General features: G+C 41.3%; 1 protein-coding gene across 1 annotated transcript in view; it reads left to right on the top strand.

The window, feature by feature from the left end:
• The first annotated feature begins 4,972 nt into the window (after window positions 1–4,972).
• Window positions 4,973–19,278, top strand: part of LOC124799185 (mucin-5AC-like) — a 72,571-nt gene continuing 58,265 nt past the window's right edge. Inside the window, exon 1 of the mRNA XM_047262721.1 lies at window positions 4,973–5,010. Coding sequence (XP_047118677.1) covers window positions 4,973–5,010 — 38 coding nt within the window. The remainder of the gene's footprint in view (window positions 5,011–19,278) is intronic.

The following is a 19,278-nucleotide window of genomic DNA, read 5'->3' on the forward strand; positions in this document are numbered from 1 at the left end:
GCTCCGCATACTGCTCGAGTTTCATCTGCCTCCTGCACTCAGTCTGCCCGTGGCGTCTGTTTTAAGTAGTTGACGTTTTGTCTGTGCGTCGGAAAATGTTGAGTGTACAGAAAGAACAGCGTGTTAACATCAAATTTTGTTTCAAACTAGGAAAATCTGCAAGTGAAACGTTTGTAATGTTACAACAAGTGTACGGCGATGATTGTTTATCGCGAACACAAGTGTTTGAGTGGTTTAAACGATTTAAAGATGGCCGCGAAGACACCAGTGATGACACTCGCACTGGCAGACCATTGTCAGCAAAAACTGATGCAAACATTGAAAAAATCGGTAAACTTGTTCGACAAGATCGCCGTTTAACAATCAGAGCAGTGTCTGAGTTAACAGGAGTTGACAAGGAAAGTGTTAGGCAGACTCTTCACGAAAGTTTCAACATGAACAATGTGTGTTCAAAATGGTTCCAAAGTGTCTCACAATTGAACAGAAGGAACGCCGAAGAATGATTTGTTCTGACATCCTGGAAAACATTGAAAGTGATTCCACCTTCTTACAAAATGTTATTACTTGCGATGAATTGTGGTTTTTTACTTACGATCCCGAAACTAAACGCCAATCGATGCATTGGAAAACTCCTGGTTCTTCACGACAAAAAAAAGCACGAATGTCAAAATCGAAATTCAAGGCAATGATGATTGTTTTTTTTTTTTGACATCAAAGGGATTGTGCACATTGATTGGGTACCAGAGGGACAAACAGTGAATCAGCATTACTACATTAGCGTCCTGGCTACCCTACGTGAGCGAGTACGGAGAAAACGGAACGATTTGTGGAGAAAAAAGTCATGGATCCTTCACCAAGACAATGCCCTAGCTCACAGTGCGTTGTCAGTGAAGACGTTTTTGGCAAAACACAACATTCCCATCTTAGATCATCCACCCTACTCACCTGATTTGGCACCCTGTGACTTTTTTCTTTTCCCTAAAGTCAAGTCAGCTTTGAAAGGAACTAGATTTGAGACTGTTGAAGCAGTAAAAGATAAAGCTACGGAAGTAATGTATGGACTTACCGAAAATGATCTGCAGCATTGCTATGAACAGTGGAAAAGTCGTATGGAGCGGTGTAGAGACCGAGGAGGAGAGTACATTGAAGGAGATAACGTGAAATTGTAAATAATTGTAAATAAATGTTTTTTCCAGCATCAGTCCGGTTTTTTTCTAGCCGCACCTCGTATTGACCTTACCGAACTTATGTGAACAGCTTTGTATTTCTTGGGAGCTGTAATAGTGGAATTTTTCCACTGTTGGCTTTGCTGTTTGCTCTCGGACTGGCGGAATGCTGTCGGACGGAACCATACTCTTGCACGATAATGCCGCCCCCACACTGCCATCGGACGAAAGCTACGCTTCAGCGATTTGGTTGGGAAACACTGCAACATCCTCCGCACAGCCCGTGTGATTTTCGCATTTTTGGTGACATGAAGAAAGGCGGTTTTAGTCTGACGAGGAAGTATAAGAATTGTCGCGCTTGTGGGCCAGTCAACAGCCGATCGCTTTCTACAAAACCTGAATTGATCGTCTCGGCCCCCAGTGCGGTACACGCCTTAAGGCGTGCGGTGACTACTTTTGAACTGAACCATCCCATGGTCCTGCCGTGGCAGATGTTCGGTTTTCATTCGGTTGTCCCTCATACTTAGTGCAGACGTCCGGAAGTTTATGCACTGTAGCGTGACGGAACAGAAAAGGTGCACCGGCAGGCATTAGGACACTGTCGACCCGTGTGCGTCTTCGTCGAATAGGGTCGCAAGTTGGTAATACTAGTGAAGCTACACAAACTATTTCTTTATACACTACTGGCCATTAAAATTGTTGCACCAAGAAGAAATGCAGATGATAAGCGTGTATTCATTGGACAAATATATTATACTAGAACTGAAATGTGATTACATTTTCACGCAATTTGGGTGCATAGATCCTGAGAAATCAGTAACCAGAACAACCACCTGTGGCCGTAATAACGGCCTTGATACGCCTGGGCATTGAGTCAAACAGAGCTTGGATGGCGTGTACAGCTACAGCTGCCCACGCAGCTTCAACACGATACCACAGTTCATCAAGAGTAGTGACTGGCGTATTGTGACGAGCTAGTTGCTCGGCCACCATTGACCAGACGTTTTCAACTGCTGAGAGATCTGGAGAATGTGCTGGCCAGGGCAGCAGTCGAACATTTTCTGTATCCAGAAAGGCTTGTACAGGACCTGCAACATGCGGTCGTGCATTACCCTGCTCAAATGAAGGGTTTCGCAGGGATCGAATGAATGGTAGAGCCACGGGTCGTAACACATCTGAAATGTAACGTCCACTGTTCAAAGTGCCGTCAATGCGAACAAGAGGTGACCGAGACGTGTAACCAATGGCACCCCATGCCATCACGCCGGCTGATACGCCAGTATGGCGATGACGAATACACGCTTCCAATGTGCGTCCACCGCGATGTCGCCAAAAACGGATGCGACCATCATGATGCTGTAAACAGAACCTGGATTCATCCGCAAAAATAACGTTTTGCGAATTGTGCATCCAGGTTCGTCGTTGAGTTCACCATCGCAGGCGCTCCTGTCTGTGATGCAGCGTCAAGGGTAACCGCAGCCGTGGTCTCCGAGCTGATAGTCCATGCTGCTGCAAACGTCGTCGAACTGTTCGTGCAGATGGTTGTTGTCTTGCAAACATCCCCATCTGCTGACTCAGGGATCGAGACGTGGCTGCACGATGCGCTACACCCATGCGGATAAGATGCCTGTCATCTCGACTGCTAGTGATACGAGGCCGTTGGGATCCAGCACGGCGCTCCGTATTACCCTGCTGAACCCACCGATTCCGTATTCTGCTAACAGTCATTGGATCTCGACCAAAGCGAGCAGCAATGTCGCGATACGATAAACCGCAATCGCGATAAGCTACAATCTGACCTTTATCAAGGTCGGAAACGTGATGGTACGTATTTCTCCTCCTTACACGAGGCATGAAAACAACGTTTCACCAGGCAACGCCGGTCAACTACTGTTTGTGTATGAGAAATCGGTTGGAAACTTTCCGTATGTGAGCACGTTGCAGGTGTCGCCACCGGCGCCAACCTTGTGTGAATGCTCTGAAATGCTAATCATTTGCGTATCACAGAATCTTCTTCCTGTCGGTTAAATTTTGTGTCTGAAGCACGTCATCTTCGTGGTGTAGCAATTTTAATGGCCAGTAGTGTATAAAGCTGCTCAGAAGGCACCCCATTTTCTATGAAACCGGACAGAAAACTCAAAAATAGCGCTATAGGAGGTTGCCTAGTTATCCCAGAGGATGTAACTAACTTTATCTTATTAGAAAGACGAACTGTTAAGCGGTACCAAACCGTCCATTTTCGATTTACATCCTGAGTCCCGTCTCAAAAATTCAGAGAACTACGTGAGCGCCTATTTGTAAGCAGCTAACTCGTTAATCGTGAACCGCGATGCTGGCTGTCAAGGGCCCTTACTCCGACATCAGTGACAGTGGCCGGGTGTCCGGAGAGACCGGACGGCTGGAGCGAAGTTCTCGGCCGTGAGCGAGAAGTGAGCGGCCAGCGGCTGGTCTAGTCTGGTCTTGTCGGGTGCCCCACATACTGCGAGGGCAGCCCGGCAGCCCGGCAGCCCGCCCTCTGCAAATACCAAGCGGGGCAGTCCGCGGTCCAGCGGCCGGTTGCGCAAGAGGAGCGCCGTGGCATCGGCGGGGCGACTCCGGCAGTCTCCCGTCGTCACGGCTCCCTCAACCTCACCATGCCTTACAAAAATCGTATAATGTATTTCAATGGCTTTCCCGCAGCATAATGTACGCTACATTTCTCTTGTTGCTTTCTTTTCTCTGTACTTGTTGAAATGGCAGGGACCTTGTACCTGGGAGTAGTAATATGCCGAACAAAAATTAAAAAATGGAATATAATAATATTGATTTGCCTCAACGGCATTTTAACATTGACAAAGTGAACAACTCAAAAGAGGTCTTATGACAGCCTCTAAATCAATTGGTTCAAATGGCTCTGAGCATTATGGGACTTAACATCTGAGGTCATCAGTCCCCTAGAACTACTTAAACCTAACTAACCTAAGGACATCACACACATCCATGCCCGAGGCAGGATTCGAACCTGTGACCGTAGCAGCAGCGCGGTTCCGGACGGAAGCGCCTAGAACCGCTCGCCCACGGCAGCCGGCTATGACAGCCTCTAAAAAACCGTTAATAGTTGCGGCAGTGAAAATGACAACATTTAACAAAAACCTTAAAAGTTTGTACGCGTGACTTTCACATAAGTGAAAGAGTGAGAAAATGAATGTTAACAAGTTGACAAGTTTGCAAACAACAGTTCACAAAAGAGCTGAAAAGAAATGGTGCGTTAACATAAGGCTACCAGCTCCAGTTAGCTCAGACATCGCCCGGTCCCTTCAAATCTAAAAGAGATGTCTAAAACCAGATAATCACAAATCGGAGACAGAAGACCTTACAAGGCCCTTACAGCTTTCCTTAACAATGCCTCGCCACAGTAATCTTAAATTACAGAAATTCTGTAACAATTTAAAGGAAAACAAACAATACAAAACGATTGATAGTTTTAATACCTGGGCTATTAAACGATATCACATAATGCAAAAAAATTATGTTCTTGTAAATGGATAAATACAGAAATATGACTTACAGAAAACAACCAACATTAGAATCTAAAGTTCCGTTTATCCAAGATGGCGGCCATGACGTCAGACACACACACCCCTGTGACGTCAGAGACACACACCGCTGTGACGTCAATCAAAATGGCTGATTTTGGCGGTAACTTTGAATTTTGGCGGGCAGGTAAGGCAATTGGCCTACCTCCACTAACCTAACAAAAAATGACGCCAAGTTCAAACTTGTCTATTTCATATCACTGCCACCATTCCAAAACACCTTTATTCAACATGGCTGCACCCAGTGCATCCATCAGTGGATACACTAGGTAATATTTAGCCAAAGGCATTTTTACATTGAGGAAATAAACCAGCCCAAACTGGCGTTATAACAGCCGCTATAAAATCGTTAATAATTGTTGTTGTTGTGGTCTTCAGTCCGAAGACTAGTTTGGTACAGCTCTCCATGCTGCTCTGTCCTGTGTAAGCCTCTTCCCCTCTGAGTAACTATTGCAGCCTACATCCTTCTGAATGTGCTTGCTGTATTCATCTCTTGGTCTCCCTCTATGGTTTTTACTACCTCCCGCTCTCCTCCGCCCCCCCCCCCCCCCCACACACACACACTTACCTCCAATATTAAACGCCAACCAATCCGTCTCTTGGAAACACGAAGCAAGTTACATGAGCCTCATTAATCGATTCTAACACGCGCATGGCGCACGTATACTATATCCGGGTAAAGTTTTTCATGTCGAAATTCCTACATCCCTATTATGTAAATTATTTAAATGTACATTACATCATTAAGAACAACGTTCGTTGCATTTACAATATTAGTTTGAGATTCCACTAGAAATTTATTTCAGTGTAAAATCCAAAACCGGTCGTGGAACAAAACTAAGAATTTCTTAGCAACTGGAGGGGCTGTTCATCATTAAAATTACAAAAACTCGGATTCATACGTAGTCGTACAGACGACTGTTCTTCCCATGCACCATTCACGATTTGAATATGAAGCTAGATCATATGTGCATGGCACAACGCATTATCCTCTCAGTTCGTATGTTTTTCGCTTTTCTTTGGCACACTCATCCACATTTACGGCTCTATCTTCCGTACTCACGTTTGCCCGTGCTCTATCGACTTACAATCAAACATCACCAATTTGACCTCATATTTTAAAGAGAAAAAAGCACAGTTATAAGATATGAGCCCCCGCAATCCATCCCGCGCGAAAAGTCTGATAGTATGTACTTAAGATCTTCTGAAGGTATAGCTTTTAAATTTTCGTGCAGACAGGTTGTTTGTCGCTCGCTCCATCTCACTGCAACTGCCCAAAGCCTGAATGCAAATAATTGTACAGCGGAACGGCAAGCAGAGCCCGTTGAAGGCGAGGGAAGAAGAGGGGGCTGGACACATCTGTCCCACGTTTTCTGAAATCTTGTTCGAGAAACATGTTGTTCTGCGCGAAAATAGTAATTAATATTAGTACGTAATAAGTCAACCTCACACACATACACATTCAATATTATTTTAACAATTTTCTCGTAATATCTCAAAATTAAAATTAATAAACTTAAGTAACGTAATCGAAAAATTATTATGAAATGAATTTAATGATTATCAGTTTACAATTTAATCATGCCGATCACGTTGAAGAATAGCGAATCTCCTGCAAATGTACTTTTCTTTACAAGTGCAGCTTTAATAATCAAAGAAAATAACGCACAACAGCGATGAAACGCAACATAATGTGCTTCAGATACAGGCTACAAACCGCGCGCTTTGACACAATGAACAAGCAACTTACCAATGTCAAACATTATTTCACAAACCTCATACTCACTCCACTGTGCAATATTTGGCGCTCCGGCATTAGGCGGCTACAGTGGAGCGGAGTGAGTGATAAACAACAGGTGCGCGCAAAAATTTCATATCTGTACTTTGAGAAGGTCACAACTGCGGGGTCAACAGAAGCGTCCGATCCCACGCGTCGGCTTTGACCCGTGACGTAAGGGTGTTGTCGTGTGTGACGTCATGACGGCGTGGAGTTTGGTTTGAGTGTGGCTGTCTCCAGTTCTGTTTTATCTTATTTTATTTACTTTTCTGATCTGTTCGTTCTATCTCGTGAGATTTTTTTTAAATTTAAAAACACTTATTACGTATTTTAATTACCTGTTTCCTCCAATTTCTGTTTTAGTTTATTATATTTATCTTTCTGATCTGTTCGTTCTATCCCGTGAGATTTTTTTTTAAAATGACAAAAAACATTAATCAGCTACTGAAGCATCTTTATCTTCTATGGTTGCAGGGGTTACGACCCCTGGGGAGGTGGGTGGGTATTCATGCATGGCTGTCTTCACTTACACGTTGTAGCTACGCAAGGCGTCTAAATTTGTTTATATTTAGTTTGCCCCCCACCCAAAACACCCCATTTCCCGCGCTTGTCCCGTTAGTGTCATTAGGCTTCTTGTGGAAAGTGTGTGTGTTTGTTTTTGTTTCCGCCATATTTGTGACGTCATGGGTCAAAGCAGACGGGCGGGATCGGACGCTTCCGTATTTCCCAACTGCGTACTATCAAAATTATGGCCCATATTTTCACGCGATATCGATTTCTTGGTGCTGATATCTTGCAGGTGTGTTTTTTCCCCTTAAAGGAAGGGTCGCAATGGACAACGCCGCTTCAAAGGACGAATACGATACGGAAACATATCTGTATATCAAAAATCATTCACCTAAATATTATGATATACACATATTTGAAACCGTATATTTAAACCCATCATGTTACGCTAAAATTTAAATAGGGTTCCATGTAAAGAAAACCAAAGATGGTCTCATATCTCTGTAATAAAAAATAGCACAAACATGAAATGTGATGTATTCAAGTAGCACCTGTCCCTGCAATTCACTGTCCAAACGACATCTTTGTGTCTATTACGGTTGGGGAGATACAAGGGGTGTTATGACTTAGCTGCATCATCGCTGTTGTCAATTTAAAAAGAGGGAGTACGTTACATGAGCTTCTAAGTTACATTTCATGAGCAACTACACTTAAGATGTATATGCTAATGTCTGCACTTAACCGTAGGGAATCGCGGTGTCCTATTGCGACCCACCAGGAGATTTGCTCGCGGAGAAAGCGGACCGCTCAGAATCAAGAGGAAGTAAAACGCCAGACAGAAAACATCTCCGGCAGCACACCAGAAGCGGCACTGGGTCTCTTCCTGGAGACGCAACCGCAGTTACGTTCCCTACCGAGCGTTGAAGTCTCCAGCTGCGATCGAAGGATAGCTATGTACTTTATACAGGTCCGTCTTGATCACACGAACTTTTACACGTCACTATTACCGGTTCCGTCAACTGCCAGCTTAAGATCATTAAATATTCTGCTGTAGTAGCAAGAGCACTTACTATGTACCTACATGTTTAGTTTGACGTTGCTACCACATCAGAATATTTTATGATCTGAAGATGGTAGTAGCCGAAGCCGGTAATAGTGAAGCGTAAAAGTTTGTATGATCCAGACGGACCTGTAAAATAAAGTGTCAAAAATATGATCACTGACTCATTTTCAGACTTTGTCTTCAATTGATAAGGGTGACTATGTGCTGTATGGAGCGTCTTCTGTGCCAGTTATATTTTGCGCATTGTAGGGATCTATTCGAAAGCGATGGATGCAAAACAATATTTTGGTTCTTATTCTCAGCCTTCCCACTACTGTCATCCGATTAAATTAGAGTTCATTGAATTTCCTATCAAACTGACTCTACGAACGTGATAAAAGTACACTACCGAATATAATACCAGAACATGTCACTGGCTCAACAATAAATACGATATCCTGATGAAGACCACTTGCAACAGTGGCCGAAACGTTGATTTTATAAACGACATGATGATCCTATCCCAAACCCAGAAACGTTTTATTGAAGATGACAGCCGGTGCGAAAGCCTACACTCGCACAACAATTTTTCTGTAAAGGAATAAGAATTTCCTGGATATTAAAACCGTATCAGTCTCGGCCCTGGGCTTTTGTATCCTCAGGGTAGCTCTTTACCAGCAACTTGAGCACGACTCACTGGCCGACTGGAAGCTTCATTCTGCTAGCGCCTCTATGCCTCTATGCCATCCACCACGCACAGTTTTAATGTGTCAGGAAGTTTCGTTGCAGTGCGCACTCCGCTGTAGAATGAAAATTATATTATTAATTTTCACCAATATTTACAGGAAAATCTTTACATTTGCAGTGTTTTGTTCACAACAGTTCAGTTCTCAAGAACCTTTTTGAATTTCGATTCTTCCTTTCGGAAACACTGCTGCGCCTTGTCGAAAGTTTCCTTTATCATTATTTCAACACCGGATAACGAAACTTTAAGCCAGCAAGCTGTTAATACACCTTGTCGACTGTTATACTTTCACCTCCTTGGCTTTGATCGGCTGACAACGGCAGTGGAACTTCCCAGTCCAGCAGTTCCATCGCTCCGACTGGCCGCAAGTTCAACACCAAGTTTGGAAAACCTAGAATAGTAGCGTGTCACATGAGTAACTTTGCAAACTTAGCAGGGTGAACACGTAATCACCAGTGTTATTCGCTAGGGGAACAGTGGAAGGATAGAAACGAATTATACAAAACAGCTTCTAGCATTGTGAGTGTCGGTTATATTCATGCCACTCTGTCACAATCCACAAACTTTCTTAGTTCTCAAGATGTCCTTCACTTTTCACTACTGACATCGTCGGTATCATAGAGCTAGCGTTCTCTCGCTGAACGTGCATTCTGCTATAACTTCTTAAATTTTCATGGTATTTCTTCTTCTGATAATATTCGGGTGCGCAGTCGGATCTCGTCGACATTCTGCAGCGATATTTCGGCCCAGTTACGTCCGGGCATCTTCGGACGTGTAGACAATTATCGAATCGGTGAAAATACGTCTTGGCGATAATCTTATAAATCGTGACGACGGCTTTCAACTGGGTAAAAATTGGAATCCTATAATTAAAGTTATCTATTGACAGCTGAATCGACGGCGTCATTCGATACTCAGCGATTAAATCTCAATTCCAGCACCAAGGGCAGCACACACACACCTCGAATGTCACCCGCATATCGTCACCTGACTCATGCACTGAAAAACGCCAGCAGACTCCTTCTTTTCCCTGCGTTTTATGTTCCTCCCAGAACGCTCTGGAATCGACCCATTATTTGAATCGGGTATTAATTCAGTCTGTCATCTACGTCATTCTCTCGACACTTTTCTTGCAGCATAAATACCAGGACTGCACCTCGGCTGTTCAGTAGTTGTCTACTCACCTGAAGATGGCCGGACGTCTCTGTGCCGAAATATCGTGGCAGAATGTCGCGGGATCCGGTTGCACACCCGAAAATTATTAGAAGACGCATTCTGCCGTTTGTTACTGATGCCGCAAAATTCTCGGATCCGTACACGTAACTTTGACATCATATATTTCATTAGCAATTTAATTTGTCTGATGGAAGAAATAACTTATGCAACGTAACGAAACCAGGGCATCAATGTGCAAAGTGCGTCGAGAAGCGAAATCCGCGCACGGGCTTAACGAGATGGTAACTATGCCTAATAATAGGCCTATTTTAATTTTGTAAACGACGGAGCAACGAAAATGGCGCGCTATAAAGAAAGCACATGTGAGTTAAGTGCGCATCAGAGGCACGTTTCGTCAACTTGCATGCTAATCATATGGGGCTTTGTGTGCGCCGCAAGGAGGACATTTCGTTTCGTTGGAAGCGCTGACTCGCTCAGTTTCGCACGCTTCTGAGGCTGACTCAGGCGTGGCCCGAACGACAGGTCCTGTCTGCTAAACGATGACGTAAAAGCATCTCGGATTACTCAGCATAATCTATTTCAGTTTTATTCTTGTTGGTGAAGTACTGTCGCGGACCACTGAAAGAGTGTAATGTTTCGGTCCATCTTGAAAGATGCCGGAAGTCCTTCCGCGCTCTGAATTGAGTGCAGTCTTGGACAAGGAGTGAATTTTGGCGTACATTTGCTTTTACACTGGATGTAGTAGTAGTAGTAGTAGTTGTTGTTGTTGTTTTTGTTGTTGTTGTTGCCGCCTTCAGTCCCAAAACTAGTCTGTTTTAGTTCTCCGTGCTTGTCTATCCTGTACAAGTCCCTTCATATCTGCATAACTACTGCAACGTACATGCATTTGGACCTGCTTATTGTATCTTAGTTATATACTCCCACAACAAATTTTACCACCCACACTTTCCTCCATTACCAAATTGACGATTTTTTTATGATTCAGGCTATGACCTACTAACTGATCCCCGCTTTTAGTCAAGTTGTACTATAAATTTCTTTCTTCCCTCAATTCAGTTCAGCAGCTTTAAATCAGGTTCTCGACCCATCTAGTTTTCGTTATTAATCTGTAGCACCAAATTTCAATAGCTTCTATTTTCTTGTTGTCTGAACTGCTTCTTCGTCCGCGTTTTATTCAATACAAGGCTACACTACATACAGAAACCTTCAGAAAAGACTCCTTCTTTTCCCTGGGTTTTATGTTCCGCCCAGCACGCTCTGGAATCGACCCCTTACTTGAATCGGGTGGCCGTGCGGTTAAAGGCGCTGCAGTCTGGAACCGCAAGACCGCTACGGTCGCAGGTTCGAATCCTGCCTCGGGCATGGATGTTTGTGATGTCCTTAGGTTAGTTAGGTTTAACTAGTTCTAAGTTCTAGGGGACTAATGACCTCAGCAGTTGAGTCCCATAGTGCTCAGAGCCATTTGAACCAACCATTTCAATCGGGTATTAATTCAGTCTGTCATCTACGTCATTCTCTCGACACTTTTCATGGCTACTTAAAGTTATTCAGGTCTTCGCTATAAAACCGTTTTACCGCCATTCTATTTTTAGTCGAACACAGAGCATTATACTAGAATCCAAAATTGGTTTACTTCCTTGCCGATTCACAGGCAATTCCTCAAAAATTTCTCTAAAGCCTATGCTCTGGTTTCTGTCGTCCATGAAGCACGACAAAAACCTTTGCCTAACGTTTACCGATTCTGCGATGTTATACTGTCATCGATTGGAAACATACAGTAAATACACAACATCGTGTGCGCTCTTCTCCCGCTTATTGAAATGCAGTAACGCCGTTCAACAAGTGAAAGCCCTCCTTACACTTCGGTACGGCTACGTACTAAATTAAATATTTGCTTACGGGCTGTTTCCACCAGATATACGATGAACTAAAAAACTCGTGGTAAACGGAACACTGTAGCTCATTATCACTGGAGGGTTACAGAAGCTAAATTAGCATCGAGTGTGCCTCAGGGGTGTGCGATCGGACCGTTACTACGTATGATACATTAACGTCGACCTTGTAGATAACTCTCTTAGTTCATTCGTACACGACGCTTTTGTGTATACTATTACATAATTCTTAATTTCTCCATGCTGAGAGTCGCTGGGGGTTTTCCATTTAATGTTAATAAATCTGCAACTAATATAAATCGAAATAAATCTTCGTCAATAGGATGAAATTGACTACCTCAAAATAGTGCTTAATTATAAAATGGTAAAATTATTAATAACTTTTAACGATAACAATAAAGCAATAACTCCTCTTAGCTTGTTTCTAATTGATCATAAAATTGCATAAGGATTAATTAAACATAACGTAATTTTTTAATAAATACGTCATTTAAAAATTTAATTGAATCTTTTAATGTAAAGTATGAGTTAAATGAATATTTTTCAATGTCTCCTGTAAATTCTAAAGGGTTATTTGATCATACTGGAAAATGCAGATCAGTGTCTGTAGTAACTACTAGCAACTGATGCACAATATAAGCAAACGTAATTTACTGGACCTAAGTAGGTGAGCAGACATATTTCTGAAGGGCAAACGTTGTTCACTATGAGCTGTACAATTTTCATTGTAATTGCCATTGGCCAGTTTCGACTTTATACACATTATCAATCAGCATTCAGTTAACATTTATGCAAGTCACTTTGAGGTTATTTCAATGTCGCTTGATAATGAGTATAAAATCGAAGCTGGCCAATAGCAAATAAACTGAAAAGTGTACAGTCCATAATGAACAATGTTTTATTTTGAATAAATTATCGAGTCTGGGGTCCTATATGCAAACAAAATTACCAAGGTTTTATATTGTTATATTATAAAATTGCCGGTTAGGCATTGTACTTAGCCACTACGTTAAATATATATGGTCGGGAGGCATTATAGATAGGACGTCGACGCGTTCCTAGTACCAAGGAAGGCATATGATAAAGAGTCATTGAAAGAAACTTAAGGAAATTTAATTCTGCCACTAATATAAAAGTGTCGCGTGACAGGTTCGCGAATATTGTACATTCGTCTGGGACTCTTACCAAGACAGATTAATGGAAGAGAGAAAATATATTCAGGCAGGAGCCGGTAGTTCATTTTAGATTTGTTTGCTGGAAGTGAGAGCACAATAGAATCGCTCAAGGTTCTCCAGTAGGTGCTTCTGCAGGAGAAATGATACGCGGGGCATAAAAAATCTATGAATACAAAATTTTAGAGGGCATAGAGGAGATAAAAGAAGAAACACGTGCACCTTTCCCCCGCCAGGCGTCCATCAAGATGGTGACGCTGGTGATGTTCAGAACCTGTGTTCAAATTACCGCGTGATAAATACTGTTTTAGAGATGTTGTTGACCTTTAGATTTCTTTTTGTGTGGCGAGGTATACCGTTTGGTGCAGGAGATGCCGAAGGGCGCCTCAGGAGAGCTGGTTGCCCGTCTGTCTGAAGCCGCAGACACTATTCGTGAAAAACCCTGTTGTTTTGAGAGTGTCAGACAGTCATTAGAACACTGATGCCAAGTTGTGCGTTAACATAACAGACGACAGTTTCACTAACATCCCCAAAACAGTATTCATTACACAGCAGTTTAAACACCATCTGTGAACATAACAAGCGGTTCATGGAACCCCAGCGGAGAAACGGTGCACCTGTGACGTTTCTGTTTCTCTGTATCTCCTCTAAATACCATAAACTTTGTATTCGTAGCTTTTTTTACACCATATATGTAATGAAAAGGCTTACTCTTAAAATTCTGAGTCAATGCTTAGAATGAAAAAAAACATCATTTCTTTGATTTTATCCATCCTGAATGAGAGGTCGTGGTTGTGAATGTCAATGTTAAAAAATATATCGGCTCAACCACTTGTTTATAGGGTAAAACACTAAGATTGACGCGTTTCGGAAGTCAAGCTTCTATCATCAGAGTAACCTGTGAAAGAACCTGTTAAAACTCGCTAAAATGGAACATGCACCAGGCACAATAAAATTGATATAAAATTAAAACATCGTGGCTACTTCCCTTGTTGCAGCCTTGTCTTCCAAGGTGCATCTGCACATAGTTGTCAAAATATAAAAAACTCTAAAATGGTGTCGCCTATGGTGTTCAACATCTAACCACATGGCTCTCTCCTCTATCGTCGTAAACCGCCCGTGCGTCTTCGTTGCATGTTCCATTTTAGCGATTTTTAACAGGTTCTTTTACTTTTTATTGTTCTGATGATGGAAGCTTGACTTCCGAAACGCGTCAATCTTAGTGTTTTACACTATAAACAAGTGGTTGAGCCGATATATTTTTTAACATTAATATCATTTCTACTCTCAAAGACTTCTATTAACGACTTTGACAGCAGTACTTTAAAAAATCGTCTTTATACAACGTAGGAGCTTACTGACACTCGTTACTCTTATCCATTGTCCTGCAACGGAATCATAAATTCGGAAACAAACGGTAGTACACTTTGTGCTCTCTTCTACACATCTTACGCTGGTTTGTGGAGCGCAGATGTATATGTGGATTCCAATAACTCGTGGCAACTGCTGGTCTGTATTGAGGGATGATCTTGTGCAACAAAACCACGTCCTTTCGGTGGTATATGGCTTCTTATCGACAAACTTCACGTCCAATACAATATTTGTATCTCTCCAGAGACGTAATATATCGCATTAGGACATACACACCCTATGAGTGGTGGCATTCGGGTCTTGTTGATCGTATTGTTGTAAGTGGAAGTTACCAAAGCACACTGAAAGGTTTGACAAATTGTCCATCCAGAGATGATACGGGGATGTGTATCGATCCACTCAGCATGATTAGAGGTTTTCCCAAACTATACCAGGAGAATGAGAGAATGTTTACTGTTAACAGGCCATCATAGACGCTATTCCACTTGCCTGATTGTAAATAAGATTTGTTGAATGAAATATGTTCTCATGTTGTGTGTCTTGTTATCGTTATCAAATGATTACTATTACCATCACTATAATTGTGTCATTTCATAGTTCATGTTTCATTATTCTGATTTTCCATATACTACGTTCTGCTATTGTTATGAAAACAATCCAGTTGAGTCACACTCAAAAACGATAAATAAGATTTTGGTTTAATGTGGACTTTGTAAAAGGAATTAAAACTTTTTTACGAAATTTGGAATTTATCGACAGCTGACGACAGGCCATGTTTGGCCTTAGAGGGTATTTTCGATTGATACATATACACATAAGAACAATTGAGTGAAAAGTACTTCTGTGCGTGGACACTGTTCAAATTTACCTAACAGATACATGGACGAGCGTTTTGATGTTCCAAGAACCCACCAAACAAACCAGTTAACATAATGACACGGAACGGCGCTGATGCGCTAAACTCGTAATGAAGCACACTACGTTGTTACACGCGGGCGAAACGATGGTATTAAGCACAAGCAAGTCCATAGCACCTGTGGAAAATCTGTAAAAGTTGCTCTTTCGTGTGACGTATTATTTATAATTGTAAATTGAATTTAATAAATGCTACAAAACTTAAAAAAACGTATATTCTTTTTGAAACAACCTGTACGTTTTGATGCATTATTGTTTGTAATTTCTAGCTTTCAACCATAATATTTACATTTACCTGTTGTTAAGGACAAGTATAATGAGAAATACGATTGTAAAATACAAAAAATTAAACAAACGTTAACTGCATAGGTTACAACGTAGTGTTCGCGTCTTTATCTTGTATCTCAGTAATGCCACAATAACGCCTATCTGTATTCTAATATTTTAACAGCACTTCGTACTTTTCGTAAGCACGTTATGCCATAGATAAGCCACAATTCAAGGTGAGAATGAAAAATATGTTCTTCGTTTCGGAAAGTATAATCGTTAGGAAAGTCAACTTGTACGACGGACAGAAAAAATGCATTACCAGAGTGATTACGTTTATTATCTGCGACGATGCTGCATACAAATTATAGAGTTAATAAGTAATTTAAATAAAATAAAATGGTATTTGTAATAAAATAATATGAGAACAGTATCTTATTCGTGTTTAATAAGTTGCTTTTGTAAAACATAACAATGAAGCTGGTCATCTATGATGGCCTTTTAGCTGTGAAGTTAAAGGTCTCTTTTATGTTAAAATTTTCCACAGATTATGACGTTTAGCGTAAAATCGGCAAGCAATGTGAGAAACCGGTTAAAAAACCTTTCGAACGATACATCATTCTGTACAATTAGCGTATGCTAAGAAAAAGGGATGTTGACTTGGAAAATAGTACATATTATTTAAGCACTGTCTCTTTCCTGGTTTTGTGAGCAGCGTTCTTTTGATCACACCCTAATATCTGTACGTACCATTGTAGTTTCTTTTCAGAATTATTATCCTGAGATAGTAAACGCTCACAAACAACTGTGAAAGTGGAATTTCTGAGAGTGGAATTTCCAGTCTTACGGTTTCCTCTGTTCGGACGTACAGAAAACTGCGTTGTGGCATTTTTGGTACAGCTAAATGATGTAGTATATGGTAGAATTACCGGTAGTATTGGTAGCAGTGGTAGGGAAAGAAACGTAAATGAATGTGTAAGAGAGAAACTGCGAGCCGACGGTTTCTCTTTGTTTTTTTGGTTGTTTGTTTTCACATAATGAGAACCGCACATCATTCAGTGTTAGTCTATAGGGTATTTTATGTTCTTACAGAGTATAAATTGCATTTTTTAAGTAATAAATATTAGTTGATTGCATAACGCCTGCACTTCTATGTAGCCAAAGCAATTGCTTCTGATTCAAGTACAGTTTACCTGTATAAGCATATAATTGTTGCTGTTATTTTGTACTGAACAGAACGACCTTCATCATGATCGACACCAAGAGTTTTCAGGTGTTAATGATAAATGCGAAAGTTGATCATGAAACACAGAACGTGCTTTATATAAGTTCGACGAAGTATAGAAGCAAAGTTTGATATATTTTTTTCTTCTGTATTTTTTTTTTATTTTGCCTTTTTCTTGAGGAAATTGTATTTTCTACCGCAGTATGATAAACCTGTACTGTTGTCTTTACTTTTATTACAACATCCCTCTTTTTCATGTTACTTGTTGTTGTTGTTGTTGTTGTTGTGGTCTTCAGTCCTGAGACTGGTTTGATGCAGCTCTCCATGCTACTCTATCCTGTGCAAGCTTCTTCATCTCCCAATACCTACTGCAGCCTACATCCTTCTAAATCTGCTTAGTGTATTCGTCTCTTGGTCTCCCTCTACGATTTTTACTCTCCACGCTGCCCTCCAATACTTAATTGGTGATCCCTCGATGTCTCAGAACATGTCCTACCAACCGATCCCTTCTTCTAGTCAAGTTGTGCCACAAGCTCCTCTTCTCCCCAATTCTATTCAATACCTCCTCATTAGTTGTGTGATCTACCCATATAATCTTCAGCATTCTTCTGTAGCACCACATTTCGAAAGCTTCTATTCTCTTCTTGTCTAAACTATATATCGTCCACATTTCACTTCCATACATGGCTACCCTCCATACAAATACTTTCAGAAACGACTTCCTGACATTTAAATCTATACTCGATGTTAACAAATTTTTCTTCTTCAGAAACGCTTTCCTTGCCATTGCCAGTCTCCATTTTATATCCTCTCTACATCGACCATCGTCAGTTATTTTGCTCCCCAAATAGCAAAACTCCTTTACTACTTTAAGTGTCTCATTTCCTAATCTAATCCCCTCAGCATTACCAGACTTAATTCGACTACATTCCATTATCCTCATTTTGCTTTTGTTGATGTTCATCTCATATCCTCCTTTCAAGACACTGTCCATTCCGTTCAGCTGCTCTTCCAAGTCCTTTGCTGTCTCTGACAGAATTACAATGTCATCGGCGAACCTTAAAGTTTTTATTTCTTCTCCATGGATTTTAATACCTACTCCGAACTCTTCTTTTGTTTCGTTTACTGCTTGCTCAATATACAGATTGAATAACATCGGGGAGAGGCTACAACCCTGTCTCACTCCCATTACAATCACTGCATCCGTTTCATACACCTCGACTCTTATAATTGCCATCTGCTTTCTGTACAAATTGTAAATAGCCTTTCGCTCCCTGTATTTTACCCCTGCCACCTTCAGAATTTGAAAGAGAGTATTCCAGTCAACATTTTCAAAAGCTTTCTCTAAGTCTACAAATGCTGGAAACGTAGGTTTGCCTTTCCTTAATCTTTTTTCTAAGATAAGTCGTAAGGTCAGTATAGCCTCACGTGTTCCAACATTTCTATGAAATCCAAGCTGATCTTCCCCGAGGTCGCCTTCTATCAGTTTTTCCATTCGTCTGTAAAGAATTCGAGTTAGTATTTTGCAGCTGTGACTTATTAAACTGATAGTTCGGTAATTTTCACATCTGTCAACACCTGCTTTCTTTGGGATTGGAATTATTATATTCTTCTTGAAGTCTGAGGGTATTTCGCCTGTCTCATAGATATTGCTCACCAGATGGTAGAGTTTTGTCAGGACTGGCTCTCCCGAGGCTGTCAGTAGTTCTAATGGAATGTTGTCTACTCCGGAGGCCTTGTTTCGACTCAGGTCTTTCAGTGCTCTGTCAAACTCTTTACGCAGTATCATATCTCCCATTTCATCTTCGTGTACATCCTCTTCCATTTCCATAATATTGTCCTCAAGTACGTCGCCCTTGTATAGACCCTCTATATACTCCTTCTACCTTTCTGCATTCCCTTCTTTGCATAGAACTGGGTTTCCATCAAAGCTCTTGATATTCATGCAAGTGGTTCTCCTTTCTTCAAAGGTCTCTTTAATTTTCCTGTAGGCAGTATCTATCTTACCCCTAGTGAGATAAGCCTCTACATCCTTACATTTTTCCTCTAGCCATGCCTGCTTAGCCATTTTGCCCTTCCTGTCGATCTCATTTTTGAGACGTTTGTATTCCTTTTTGCCTGCTGCATTTACTGCATTTTTATATTTTCTCCTTTCATCAATTAAATTCATTATTTCTTCTGTTACGCAAGGATTTCTACTAGCCCTCGTCTTTTTACCTATTTGATCCTCTGCTGCCTTCACTATTTCATCCATCAAAGCTACCCATTCTTCTTCTACTGTTTTTCTTCCCCCCATTCCTATCAATTGTTCCCTTATACTCTCTCTGAAACTCTGTACAACCTCTGGTTATTTCAGTTTATCCAGGTCCCATCTCCTTAAATTCCCACCTTTTTGCAGTTTCTAGTTACTAGTCAACAGTTTTCGAATAAAACCTGAGCTTCAAACAT

The sequence above is a fragment of the Schistocerca piceifrons genome, chromosome 5 (assembly GCF_021461385.2).
Source record: "Schistocerca piceifrons isolate TAMUIC-IGC-003096 chromosome 5, iqSchPice1.1, whole genome shotgun sequence".
NCBI classification, from domain to species: domain Eukaryota; kingdom Metazoa; phylum Arthropoda; class Insecta; order Orthoptera; family Acrididae; genus Schistocerca; species Schistocerca piceifrons.